We start from the raw sequence: 14,677 nt of genomic DNA, 5'->3' as shown, positions 1-14,677 counted from the left end.
CGGCGGCTGCGCGCCGGCAGCGGGAAACTCCGGGGGAGGCTCGGGGGCCGCGACAGCGGCAACGGCAGGAGACGGACATGCAGAGGTGGTTGGATTGGCGGGGCGGAAGCGTGGAGTATCCGGTTTAGGAGGCAGAGGGTCGCCAGCCATGATGGCCATAGCTGTCTGGCGTTCCCACTCTGCCTCCAAGAGAAGCTCCTCCAACCCCAGAACCGGCAGCCGCGGAGCCCAGTACTCCAACTGGAGTACCAGTCTAGTGGCGAAACCAAGCCGACGCAGGGCGGAGTACGGCTTAGCCAGGGCCTCCATATAGCCCCTAATGGAGTCCTCGAGGTAAGCCCATTCCACCTCCGTCGGGTTCATCCTGTTTGCGTTTCTCACCCTTTAGTGGTCGGGTCCTTCTGTCATGAGGCGGTGGTTTACGGTGAGTGAGAATGCAGGCAGGACCCAGGATGTAGCGAGAATAATAAGTATTTAATGAATAAACTTAACAACAAGGAACAGCGGGGAAACAGCACGAGGAAAATTGGCAGCACGAGGAAAACTGGCAACACGGAGACAGGTGACATCAATTGACAAGGACCCGACGAAGAACACAGACAACAGGGGAGACTAAATACACACGGGGAAAGACGCAGAGACAGGACTAACAGGGAATAGGATCACACAGAAACTCAAAAATAAACACATAGAAACACGGATCATGACAGTTTTCATTTTTGTTGTTTCATCCGGTTCTTGTAAGTTTCTGCTTGATCTATCTGAATCCAAATTCAGCTGAAATTGACTTAGTTTACTTTCATATTATGTTCTGCAGGTTAAGTGTTGCATACGTTTCACTAAACTGTCTTATTTAAATAAATCCACCTTTTCAATGTTGAGGCGTTATAAGTCCAGGCATGAGAACGAAGTGCCAGATACACCTAGATAAACTCAGATAAACTCATGTGGTGGGATGGTGTTCCAACCTCCCCCACTTCGTGCACCGGGCACCGTTGATTGGTGGGCTGGGCGAATGGCTTTATAGTTGGGCGGGCCGCTGCAGGGTGCTGCGTCTTTGTTGCCCCCACTGTTGCTACGGTCTGCGGCTACATGTCGGCTTGTGGGTTTGGTCGACTCGTCTGCAATCGTAAGTGGCAGTTTTGCTATCCGTGGCTGAGATCATGGTTGGTTTTTGGGTGCTACACCTGTCGTGCGGCTGCAGCTGGGGGTTGCAGTGGCGTGCGGCTTCCATCTGGTCCTCACCTGCTGACCCGCTTCCTCTCGGGTTAGGCTGTGTTTCCACCCCTGGATAAGCTACCTGCTATTAAGCTTTTGATTTCTTTTATCTGGATCCACTGCTAATGGGTTCTCTGTTTCAGGCAACTGATTGTTTGGAGCTGCAGCGCTTTGGACGCTCTGCTGTCTTGTCTTGCCATTGTTTGGTTGGGCCGCTCTCAACTTAACCCGTTGCGGATCGGGCGGGCTGTGTGGGCGGGGCGTTACTCCTGTGGCCCCATCGAAGGGCATTTGGAAGCGGATGACAACGATTTGTTCCATTGTTTTCTTTTATAGTTTTGTTTGATTTACTAATTTCTTTTGCATTGCATGTTTGTTATTTTGGAATAATTGTATTTGTCCGTTCTATTTCCTTATGTGTTCCTTTTGTTCCAGGGACCGAGTAGTAGGCCTGAAGCATCGTTTTTAAAGGATTGTTTTAAGGAAATTGTCTAATAAAATATGGTGCACTGATAAATCTGTGTTCGGGTGCATCTTCCATCCATCCATCCATCCATTTTCTTGCACCCTTTTTCCCTCAGTGGGGTCGGGAGGGGTGCTGGTGCCCATCTCCAGCCAACGTTTTGGGCGAGAGGCGGGGTACACCCTGGACAGGTCGCCAGTCTGTCGCAGGGCATCGGGTGCATCTTGTTACTTTTAAAAAGATCTCCACCTGCTGGTCACACTCAGATATACAGCCATTCTGCAAATTACTCAGTTGCATTTTATAAATTATTTCATATACAGTGAATCCTCGCTATAACGCGGTTCACCTTTCACGGTATCGCTGCTGCTTCGCAGATTTTTTTGTGCAGTTTTTTTTTTTTTCAATGTTTTGCGTCCTGATTGATCATATGATTGGTAAAAACGGTCTCCGCGCTTCTTCTCTACCTGAGTGTCAATAACGTTACGGTATTTAATACAGATTGGCCATTCAGGAGATGGAAACTGAAACTTTGAATGCCAGCTGGAAAAAAACTGTGGCCAGAGGCAGCAAAACCCGACCGGAGGCTTGATGAGATCCATCGCTCTGCCGTAGATATAGCTGTGAATCTGGCGGGGCGGGTTGGAGGAGAAGCTTTAATGACATGACTCCGGATCACATTAAGGCCCGATTGATGCACACGCACATCCGCTGACCTGAAAACAGGTTTTGTTCTCTGGTTTCAATGTAGAGTATTTAATTCTGCTGTGTAATAATTGTAAAAACTAAAGGTAACTACTTCATGGATTTCGCCTCACGGGTTATTTTCGGAACGCAACCACTAAGAAAAACAAGGGTTTGCTGTAAATGTAGAGTTTACTTCATTATTTCTACAGCAGAAGTTTTGTCAAAAAAGCGTAAGACTAAATTTCAAAATGTAAAAACTTTTTTAAAAAATAATTTGTGGAAAAAGAAACAGTCCATGCATCCTCATTCCAAACACATTCACTTAAATTTTCACTTTATGGTACTTGTTCACATTATTTATTGACTGTATATTAAATATGTTTTAAATTTAACTGAAGATATGACATAATACAATATATAATATTCAATAAAATACAAAGAATTAAATCTTATTGTACAGACTTGGTCATCAAATCACTATGTTGCCCGTAGGAATTTTTAATGTCCAGCAGGTGTCAGTATTGAGTGACACAGAATCGACACAGTTTTGCTATGTGTCGAAATGATACATGATGCCTCATCTACCCATCACTAATCCTAGCTATCAAACAGTATAGTAAACTCAGTTAATTATTCAAAGTAGTTAAAAATGTTTATTTCTAAGAAAACCAAGCACATTGCATCGAGTCTTTGACTTGCAGCATCCACTCCGGAATCAGCAGGTAGTGACAGTAGAAAATGGCAGCATGCATTCAGGGACAATTAAACAGAGTACAGTCAAAAAATATTCAGAAAGGTGGTTTAGTGGTAGAGTATGTGCAGCATATGAGAAGTCTACAGTCAGTCAGTTTTGGATGTAAAACAGGCCATAAATGCAATGGAAACACAAAAACACTAACCAGGATTGAGGCAGTGGAACAAACTGAGCATGGCCAAATAGAGCAGAAGTAAAAGAATTAGACTAACTGAAGCATTGTGAGCATCTAAAAATAATGTATAAAAAACCGGCCAATCAGCAATCAGGAGAAAAATAATACAAGTTATTCATGACAGTCTTTTTTTGCAGTGAGGGAGAAGAGTTTCTGATGCAGAAATATGAGCAGAAATAGACTGATGTTCAAATCTCTGAAAATCAAAGAAAAGGTGTAAAATAAAAATGTTTACAAGTGTGACACAAGTTTGTGTCACACTAACACAAACTTGCCTATTTTGACTTTACTTTTCATTCTGCTCAAGGTATTTAGCCAGTACAATAGAATAATCTTGACCATCTTTAAAGGTGTATTTTTCGAGCTATGGCAGTTGTAGTGTGATCCAAAAGCATAAAAAGGGCTGAAATTACCCTTCATTAAGGTTTCACGAATCACAAACTTGGTTTTATATATTCTGCTATTAGAGCAGAATAATCTAGTCCAGGTTTGAAGAGTCTAGGTGTTGTAGTTTTTTAACTAGGGTAGTTGAAAGATGGTGAAGCTCGTGAAAAATTAGGTGGAATCGTCCTTTAGCCATTTCCTGAATCAGAAGCTGCAATCGGAAACCAACTTCAGCATGGTGTCTCTTAAGGCGCTTTCGCACGGCACGGAACGGAACGGTTCCGAGCGTGTTCGCATTACAACTTGCGACCGGTTCCATCCGGCCCCATGGAACCACAAGAGCTGTGGTTCCAATTGTGCCGGCCAAGCGGTTCTGCTTAAAACCAGCAGCTGATTGGCTGCTGGTTGTTATGGAGTCAGACGTTGATTTTCCCTTGACAGCTGGCTCTCACTAAAATGTATTTTATTTTGTAAAGAGTGCTCTTTTCAATATTGTTATTATTAGTTTTAATTAGCAGTGGATTCGTCTCAATATAGTGCAATCACCTGGTCTAATGATGAGGTATTTAGTCGGCCGCTACATCGAAACCATTGTTTAGTTACAAAAAAAAATAACGTCCGGTACCGCTTCGATGGCGCCCTCAGTGTAATGCGAACACAACAGGGCTGGAACCGTTCCGTACCATGCGAAAGCGGCTTTAGACGTCCTCATCTGGGACGTCTCTAGAACCTAGGAAACATTGTAATTTGTCCTCTGTATCTCTCGTTTAGACTCCACCACCACAACCGATTTTGCAGAAACTGTGAACAACCTTTTCACCCAAAAATGAATGCACAATTTTTCAAAAAGTTTCTCGAGATTTCGAGAAAATAAGTCTGGATTGCTTTTTTTTTCTCTCCATGTCCCCTTAGAGGCTCCATGATAATCATTGGGTCTAAAGTAAAACAACCTGAAGTCAGCATGCAGCTTCAGTTATTACTGCTAGAAACCAAAGATCAGGCCCAAAATCTGGGTGTGGTGATGAACTCTGACCAGAACCTTCAGAGTCACATAAACAGAGCCACCTTTAATCCTGGAAATGTTTCATTACTTGGATTAAAGGACTAATGCAAGATCTTAAGAAACTCACCCATGCATTTATGTTTAGTCACATTGATAACTGTAACAGTGTTTTCACTAACCTGGCCTTCCTGTGCAATTCTGCTCAAAAAACAATTCTTGCTTTCAGCACAGTCTGGGCCTTTTCCCCTTAGCTCGGAGTGTCTCCAGTCAATTTTTGACCACCCAATCAGCAACCAGAATGAGAAGTTATAACGTCAATATTTTGCACCGTTTCAGAACTGTAGTCTTCCTGTAGTTTTAGCAATGTCAGCAGAGGAAGTTCTGGTTCTGGTCTGCGCAGCATCCCCAGAACCAGAACCAAACATGGCGAAGCAGCATTCAACTCATATGCTCCATTTAACTGGAACAAACTTCAAGAAAGTAGCAAAACAGCTGAAACACCGAGGTCCATTAAATTAAAGCTAAAAGCTCAACTGTTTATAGAGTTGTCTTTGATTAATAACAATTGGAACATCATAAACTGCTGTCTGTCTGTTTTCCCTTAGTTACTAAAATTTAATGCTTTGCTTGTTTGATATTTTATCTTATTTTTTAATTATGTGAAGCATTTTGAGTTACCTTGTTACTGAAATGTGCTACAGTAATAAAATTGCCTTGCCTTGCCAAGATAAGGTAGAAAACAACACGTAGATCATGCATTAGTGGAGACAGACAGTTGAGTGTGGGCTGCTGAAACTCATGGAGCACTGCAGTTCAAACTGAAGCAGAAAAAAGAAAATTCCCACCTGAGACATGTTGAATAAAAATACAAACTCACCAGATCTTTGTTCCATGCTTGGTAAGTGGGTGTTCCTCCTTGGATGTAGTTAATGACATAGAACAAGAAGAGGCCGATAAGAAGTAGGGGGCTAATTCCTCCCCACATGATTTTCCAGAACCAATTAGGACGATGGCCCAGCATGTCTTCTATATCTTTTTCAAACCTTAAATATGGACAAAATATTGAGATAATTTCAAATTCAGCAAAGAGTCTGTCACTGAGCAGAGACATGGTGCTGTCATGCTCATCGTTTCACCAGCACTAACTGGGCTCTTGTCTTCAGCTGTACCACCAAGCAGAGGAACAACATTCAGTCTGATGCCTTCATTTAATTATCTCATTTCATTTCCCCTGAGAAGCAATAAAGTATTTTCAAATTGAATTAATGTGATGCTCTTCATTCAGACATTCTTAATGGATTGACCAATTGAGCCAAAAGGAACTGGCATATAGTTTGTGAGAAGTGCAATGCTAGCCAAATAGGATTTTGAGGCAGAAGTGAGAGATTAACATTTTACAATTATATTCTAAAATCTCTAAAATAGACATTTTGTCATTAAAAGAACACATACTGGTGTCAGGTCACCTTAAATTCAGCTTATTCAGGTTCAATGCTTAAAGGCAACAGGGTGACATTCAAATGCTGTCAGATTAATGGAAATTGATTGTATTTGGTTGTTGATAATACAACAGAAACAGAACAGAATACAGAGAAAGCTGTTTTAGCATAAAAATATAGACAAACCTTTTGATTCCATAAATGTAGCTGACAGTTATGACCTCAAAAAGGACAATGAGTAACAGGGAGAAAGTGGCTCCATAGTCATTGAACATGGTAAACCAGTAGTTTCCTGATCTTGTTGTGAAGCCAAGGCCAAGCAGAAGGCAGAGGACACACACAAAACCTGAAGCAAAGCACAGCCTTCTGTTAGTGACGTCCATTGTTTATAATGGCTGATGTCAGCGTTTACTGCTCTTACTTGGCCCCTTAACATCTTCCATGAATCATTCAACAAAAACAACACAATCAGGATTCAGACGTTCACAGATTGCCCTTATTGCACATCAGGCAGCCAGTTGATCATTAACAGATACTCTTCCTGACCTTAACTGATATGCAGAGTTACATGTGATCTCATTTGAATAAAATCATCTCTGAATGGAGTACACTTTTTGAAACTTTGAACAGAACAATGTTATTTTTTACATGACAATGGTGGTAAATGTTTTTTATCTGCAGATGAACAAAAGATTTACGCTGTGATTTTCAGAGGAGAACTTGTTAGAAGAGTTCAAGGGTACGACTCATTTACTTATATTAAATATTATTTTCAGGAATAAAAAGTTTAATAAAAATGCTTTACAAAAATGTAATAAACAGACAGAAATCAGAACTTGGCACATTATAATATTTACATTAAAGGTTCACTATTATGCAAAAATCACTGTTTGCAAGTTTCCATATTTCCATTTGGGCATCTCCTGCTTCTAGAAACAGAATAAGAGGAAACAAAGAAAAAAAGACATCCTGCTGTTTTTTGGGAATAAGTAAATGTTCTCCTGTTGTCAGTCTGTTTCAAAAACCTCTAAATTATTGTGCCACATTTGTGACCTCATAACCCCAAGCCAAGCCCAGCCCCTCACGTGCACAGCAAATTTGGAAGTGTTCAGTCAATTCCTACAGAGTTGAATTCAACACTTTGAAAGTGTCTACTCCACTCTGGATTAGGGCTGTGTAATAATATCGATTTTGCGATATGTATATCGATATTTTCTTTCCTAGAAAAAAATTGATATTCGTCCACAAGTATTGTAACCTAGCTCACTCACTGCTCGCTTCTCCGGGAGAGTGATTAGGTCATCAGGCTTATAGTGATTCCTTCAAATGTTAAGTGTCAAGGTTAAAAAGGTATCAAACTATTCAGAGCATTATACTTGGTACACTTTATTTACTTTACATGTAAGCTACAGTTTGTACTGTTTCAATTAAAAGAAACATGTTTTCTCACCACTTCTTTTATTCATTTTGTCCAGCTGTCGACTTTAAGTCTGTGTCCAACCAGAGCCAGGTATTGTGTATTTAATGCTTTTAATCAGTTTTCAGTTAAATTAATTCAATCCAACTCTATAACAGTCACAAAATGTCACCAAAATCAATCTGTCCCTCTAAAATCTTTCAGAAAATTGCAAAAGTGTATTGAATTGTATCGTTTGCTGAATATCGCAATATATATCATATTGTAAGTCAATTTACTACCAAATAAAAGCCACTAGAGCAATTAAAAACTTATTTTCCCAGAAACTACTGGCCATCAATAATCCCCAAATTCATTTTAAAAGACATTAGGTGCCACATTAGATGCTACAAAAGCACCAGCACTAGTTGCAGTATATAATCTACTTTTATTTCAAAACAATATCAAACAGCACTGACAGCAATATACAACAAAGGCCATACATTCATGGTACTTTGCACTGAAGGTGAAGTGTGCTTTGAAAGTTCATTGGAAGCGACCATGGATGGTCTTGTGATCACTGATGGTGAAGTGTCTTTGGTGCTGCTCTCTCTTGTTTTCAACAATATGAAGGAGGAAGACTTCCAGCCTGGAAGGAAAAACAAGAAATATAGCAGAAACATTAGGATAATAAATAAATATTTTAAAAAGAAGTGTGAACAAAACTAATTAGACCCACCTCTGTGTGTGTGTCACCATCATATTCATTAAAATTACTCTGCCCACCCGGTTTACAAGATAAAACATAAAAAAGTCTGAAATAATTACTAAAGAAATTAGTCAGCTTATAGAAACATTTTTGGACAGCATTTAAAAGTCATACAACCTATCTGAAGAAATGTGTTGAAGTCATCATAACAGGCTTCAGTCACCAACATGGCATACTAATAAAGAAAAAACATTTAGGCAGTTTTTAGATGTGCCACAGGTACAAAACACCAGAGTCAAATGGCTCAATTGCCTCCTCATTGTGTAGATACGTTCTCCAGAGTCCTGCTAATCACCTAATTATTGTATTCAGGTGGTGCAGCAGTGGTACATCTAAATGTTGCAGGACAGTGGTCCTCCAGGACTGGAGTTTGACAGCTGTGGCTTAGATCAAGCCAACGGTCCAATACAGCCACTCCCCCATTTAGCAGTCTACAGCCAAAAACTTAAAAAAAAAACGACCCCACAGCTAAATAATGCTAATTCAAATGGCCTCCAGATTTTCCTGACAGTTTTAATGTTCGGTTAAGATAATAAACAGTCATATATACCGTGATATCCAAACAAATAAACGTACGTTAAGTGAACTATGTATATAAATCGATACTCTTGCGTAAACGGAAAATGAATGCCTCCATAAAACATAGTCAAAAACACGATCATTTTAACATGGAACTTACCTTGTTACAATAAGCTCCAGACAAGACGCCATACTGCTGCCTCTGCTCCCCAGGCAAACACGTGACAGTAGCGGAACAAGACGGCGTGGGCCGGGGTGGGCGGGGCTAATGACAGTGGGCGGGGCTAATGACAGTGGGCGGGGCTAATGACAGGCCCAAATAATAAAGCTCATGATAATTTCACTTTACAACATAGACATGCCCGCAACAGTGGAGCTAACAAGTTTCATCACCACACTATGCGACTATGTCATTTTGAAGTCCATCTGACATGAAGTACAATAAACCAAGAGAAGAACAGAAACATCAGGCTAATGATGAAACAACACAAACTCAAAACATGTTAATGTAGTGCGTAGAAATGCTCTAACTAGTTTGCCATTTGTTGCCAAGTGACTGATGATGACGTTGGTGACTAACTTTACCCAGAATACACCTGGAGCCAAGGATTCATTTGTAGTTTTGTGTGTCATAAAGTTAAATATAAGAGTGAAAATAAAGCCAGTCATGTAGCACAACATTTTATTCAATATTTTACATCCACTATGTCACTAAAATCAGTCTGGTAAGGTTTTTAGCAACCATGAGTCAACAATGGGGCACCCTACTATATAATCTACTGCAGTATTGTATTATGAGTCCGTGTCAACATACGCGCGCACCCGCAATGGCTAACTGACCTCTGTTACAGGTTAAACTGATGCGGTTCATCGTGGGTGAACACGCGGTGCTCCTGCTTCAGTTAGCATATCCATCCTAACCTGTTTTCAGTTCCAAACATTTTCCTGGTTTTGTTTTCAAGCAGAGTTATTTCCAGATTGTGGCGCGCCAGGAGAGAGTCATGAGATGACGTAGTGACGTTATCGGAACATACAGAGTGTTTTCTGTTAAATTCAGTATTGTATTTTTGATTGCAAGTTTGCTTATTTTTTTCCATTATTATTATTATTATTATTATTATTATTATTATTTTGTATACTTTAAGAGTTCATTTGAGTTAGAAGTAATTGTTTGTCACATACACAGTTTTCAACAGGAGAGGGTCCTCCGTTTACGGTTCTTTTGTGATAAAACAAAATTGGATCCCTCAAGGCATGTTCTGCCTCTCATCTGGGCCCCTGTAGGTCCAGGCCAGGGGCCTGCTGCAACCCCCACCTTACCTGTAGCTCCTTCCCTGAGGTGATGTCACAAATATGTTACAATTGTGTGATGAACTGTCTGATGTTGATTTCTAAATCAACACCAGACTGAGTTAGTGTTGGTGTTAATTTAGAAATCAACACTGGACTGGATTGCTTTTTATTTAACTCTTTGGAACTCTTTAAGAAACTAACACTCATGTTGTTGAATTAACACTGTATTTTTAACATACAATACTTACACTGGAAATCTAACACTTTTGAATTTGTTGTGTGGCAACCGAAATGGAGCCCCACCCACTTTATTACACTTTATATATACAATACCCCTAACCCTACACAATATTAGCTTGATGTGATGTGAATTTTATTTTTCGTTTGAATTGAAAAAATAATAAAGTTCATAATCTGAGTATTTATCTTTATGATTGGGCCTGGACATTTTATTTATAAGACAAAATAAAATATCTGGATTCATTTAATCCATAAGAACCAGAACCTTGAGGTTCTCCCTGAGTGTCCCTGCAAATCAGCAGAGAAAAAACCGCAGCTGCTGCTGCGCTTTAGATCTTGCGCAACAGCTGAATCTCCCCACTGGACTAGAACCGAACCGAATCACACATTAACCTATTATTGAGAGCAACTGGCCACTTGAAAGTGTTGTAAGATGCCCTTGTGGAGCTCGGGTAACTGTTGTGCTGTTCGTGGCTGTACTCTAATAATCAGACCACATTTAGTTCGTGGCTGCAGCAAGTTCAAGATAACCCACATCTGATCTGAAGCAACTGAGTCAGTGAAGTAGCTATGCTAGTGCGGGTAGCTGCGTATGCTAGTGCGACATCCTCCCTGCATTAGCTGAAGGTTGCAGTAAACCGATATTGTCACATTTAAGCTTTGATCGCTGGTGTTCCCACATATTTTATAGTCTAAAAGCTCTGACAAAAGCCAGTTAGCATTAGGGTAACATGTAAACAAATGGCAGTTCTGGCTTGCGGCGGAAGTCGCGCCCATAATTTACGCAAAGCATCTTGGGGCGTAGGAATAAAGTGGATAGAAAATCTTTGTACTATTGAGAAGAGGAAGATGTGATACTTCAGATCCAACAACTCAGAAGAACAGCAACCTGGGCTGTCATAACACCTGAGCAGTGCCACAGATCGATGGACTCCATGTCACACTGCATTACTGCAGAAATCTAGGCAAAAGGAGCCCAACCAAGTACTGAGTACTGCTTATACTTTTCAGTTGGCCATTTCTAAAAGTCATTTTTTATTAATCTTAAGTAATATTCTAAGTCTCTGAGATGCTGAATTTGGAGTTTTCATTAGTTGTCAGTCCTAATCATCAACATTAAATAGAAATAAACATTTGACATATATTAGTCTGTGTGTAATGAATGAATATGATATTCAGGTTTCACTTTTAGAATGGAATTACTGACATAAGTCAACCTTTTTCCTGACATTTTAATTTTATGACCAGCACCTGGAAACTTTGAATGTAAACCAAACGTGCCTGATGCTCAAAATGCCTTTGGTGTTAACTTTTGGTAAGCTGTGCAATGGCTGCCCTAAAAGGAAAATGATTTATTGTTGCCTGCAATACAGAGCATGTGTCCATGCATTTTCTGTGTGCCTTCATTTTATGTTTACTTGCAATTCCCCTGCGATATTGTAAAAGAATGTTGTATTTGTGCAAATTAGCTTAGGAAGTAGTCCTTTGAAAACTACCAAAAATTACACAGCAGGATTTACCAAAATACTTGGACTGAAGGAAGATTATGTTTCCAATGTTCTTCACAATCTGCAGATGATGTCAATGTAAGTACATAAGATGTCTTGTGTGTTTTGTATTGTTGCTCGATACGAACAGGATTGTCATTTAGCACAAGCTAACGCTGAATGATACCTGTTAGTCCTATATGATGTTACAACAACACCTACGCATTTACTGTCAGAGTTAAACTGAAAGTGAAAGTCTACCTTGAGAAGATGCAGTACTTGTGAAAACACTTCAGGCACCTGGACATTACTGACATTGTCTGAATTTTTTTTAATGCTTCTCTAACCTTGCAAATATATATTTCAAAAAAGGTTGCATTAAGTGGAAAATACAGTCTTTTTGCTGAATTGTTGTGCTGATGTCAGTTGCTCAACTTCAACTCATGACACACTGCCCTGAAATGAAGCAGAATCCTCATAATTTGAATTAACTTTATCACTTTGCATCAGATCTGCAGAGTTTAATCCTTCTGTGGTTGTGGCTTGATGGTTATACAGGAGGCTCCACCTCTTCTGGATCAAAGATATAAGGTTGTACACCACTGCACATCTGCTTGTAGCCATTTTCACATGTCTGAGGAGCTAATGTAAGTTAGGAGGGCTTGGCCAGCAGCTTATTAATTATTAATAATGAGGTAGCCCTAAAACATTCATTAATGAGATCAAAACAGCCACTGATCAGGTGAATTAATATTTGTGTATTAAATGTAATGAACAGGTCTTGTATAACCCATAGATCTACCCTTTAACTTGTTCAAGGAAGCATAATAGTGGACCATTAAAACTAGCATGCCAAGTCACACTGTGCCAAAGGCCTTCTGAAAAGATGAATTTTTAAAGAGACAAAGATGAAGGGAAGACCCCTACTCAAAGGCAACTTTGTCCACAACTTAGAAAGTCTGATCTCTTCTAAATGTTGCTTAGTTCTTGGAACAAATAAAAGCAGGTGGAATAAAGACAACCAGCAACCCTCCTGACCCCACTAAGGGACAAGGGTGTAAGAAAATGGATGGATGGCTGGATGGAATAAAGATTGAGGAGACAAACAAGGATTTTAAAGTTGATTCTACCCATATTGCAAAGTTTCAGTGTAAATACACGCACTGTTAAAGCCCAAGCATACTGTAAGATCTAAACCTATTCATGTTGAATTACGATGGAACTGATTTCACCACTTTCCTGAACATTATCTGTGAACATGTGAGATCATTTGGTGAGAAAAGCCTATGCTGAAACCAAAGAGTCAGCAGCGCAGTTGGACTGATTTTGTTGGTAACTTCATCCTGTGTAAACAGCAATGCTATTGCAATAGCTTACCAAAACAACAATGTGTACAAATATTACCTCTTACCATTTAAAGCCTCGTTGCTTACATGGGACAGAAATCTGAAGTCCCGTAGTGGGGTGGTGATGGCGGTGATGTTTCCCAGCATGCTGCCCATTCCCAGCATCAGAAGCATGAAGAAGTACAGCACTGACCACAGCTGAGACAGTGGCATGTTCTTTATGGCCTCACTGTACACTATGAAGGCCAGCCCAGTCCCCTCCACAGCCTGAGGTAAACAGAAGACAGAGTCTAGTTTTAGTGTGTGTAAACATAGTCATGAATGTTCTGTTTTTATAAAAGCAGCCAGCCATGTTGTCCAGCATTAAAAGTAATCAAGATGAACCCAAGCAACCGTCTTTTGCCATATTACAGTTGAAAAACACTGAGCATCAGCTCTCCAGAGGGCTGTGTGCTGAGACCCTTCCTGTATTGCTTCTACACCCACCACACAGTCCGGCCCACAACAACAAACACAGTCAAGTTTGCTGATGACACCACAGAGGTTAAACTCATCTCACAGGGTGATGAGGCAGCATACAGAGAGGAGGTCCTGAAGCTGGCAGCCTGATGTTCAGAGAATAACCTCACTCTGAATACCAAGAAAACCAAGAAAGTCATCATGGACTTCAGGAAGCTCAGCACCGACTCAGCTCCTCTCTACATGAACGCTGAGTGTGGAGAGGGTCCACACCTTCAGGTTTCTTGGCGTCCTCATCTCTAGTGACCTCACCTGGACTGATAACATCACAGCAGTCATCAAGAAGGCTCAGCAGCACCTAAACTTCCTGAGAGTCCTCAGGAAGCACAAACTAAACTCCAAGCTGCTGTTGACCTTCTACCGCTCATCCATGCAGATTCTGCTGACACACTGCATCACAGTGAGGTACGGCAGCTGCACTGTTACAGACAGGATGAGGCTGCAGAGGGTCGTAAAAGCAGCTCAGAGGATCGTTGGCTGTCCTCTGTCCTCTGGGTGGACATTCACACCTCCTGCTGCCTCCACAGAGCCAAGGCCTTCACCAAAGACAGAACCCAACCTGGCTTCAACCTGTTTGACCTGCTGCCCTCAAAGAGGTGCTACAGGTGCATCCAAAGTTGACTGATTGAATATTGTTAATTTTGCCATATTTATGTTTATATTGTAATAATTTCCCTACATTGTTCGCTCTGTTTTGGACCTGGCTTTAATGTCACTGTGCAGTGACAAACAATAAATTCTAATTCTAATTCTAGAGTGATCAAAAGTAGCATTTGGATTTTTTGGCAATGGCTTGAATTTTCCTTGTAACCATTTGAAGTACAGCTGTAATAATAGTGAAGACTGAATTATGTTTGTTAAAACACAGGCTACATGTGTAAAGAATATGTGACCTGTCTCAAACATGTTAAACAGAACGCAATATCTGTCACACAATATCATCTTTTAGTTGATCTAAAGAATCTCAGATTGCCCTGCAACTCTA

At 40.5% G+C, this 14,677-nt stretch overlaps 1 protein-coding gene across 5 annotated transcripts in view; it reads right to left on the bottom strand.

Moving 5' to 3' along the window:
- The window catches only part of slc6a20 (solute carrier family 6 member 20), an 88,055-nt gene that overhangs the window by 46,647 nt on the left and 26,731 nt on the right, over positions 1–14,677 (bottom strand). For 2 of the 5 annotated variants that reach the window (XM_008432827.3, XM_008432828.3), the window contains 3 exons: positions 13,239–13,440; positions 6,310–6,469; positions 5,562–5,727 (listed from right to left, as the gene is read on the bottom strand). In XM_008432827.3, the coding sequence (XP_008431049.1) occupies positions 5,562–5,727; positions 6,310–6,469; positions 13,239–13,440 (528 nt within the window). Of the gene's footprint in view, positions 1–5,561; positions 5,728–6,309; positions 6,470–7,808; positions 8,169–13,238; positions 13,441–14,677 lie in introns of those variants that run through there. The other 3 variants (XM_081616973.1, XM_081616972.1, XM_081616974.1) reach the window with 3 other exon arrangements.

This window comes from Poecilia reticulata, chromosome 16 (genome assembly GCF_904066995.2).
Source record: "Poecilia reticulata chromosome 16, P_reticulata-male-v2, whole genome shotgun sequence".
Classification (NCBI taxonomy): Eukaryota; Metazoa; Chordata; class Actinopteri; order Cyprinodontiformes; family Poeciliidae; genus Poecilia; species Poecilia reticulata.
This window is presented reverse-complemented; position numbering and strand designations above follow the sequence as displayed.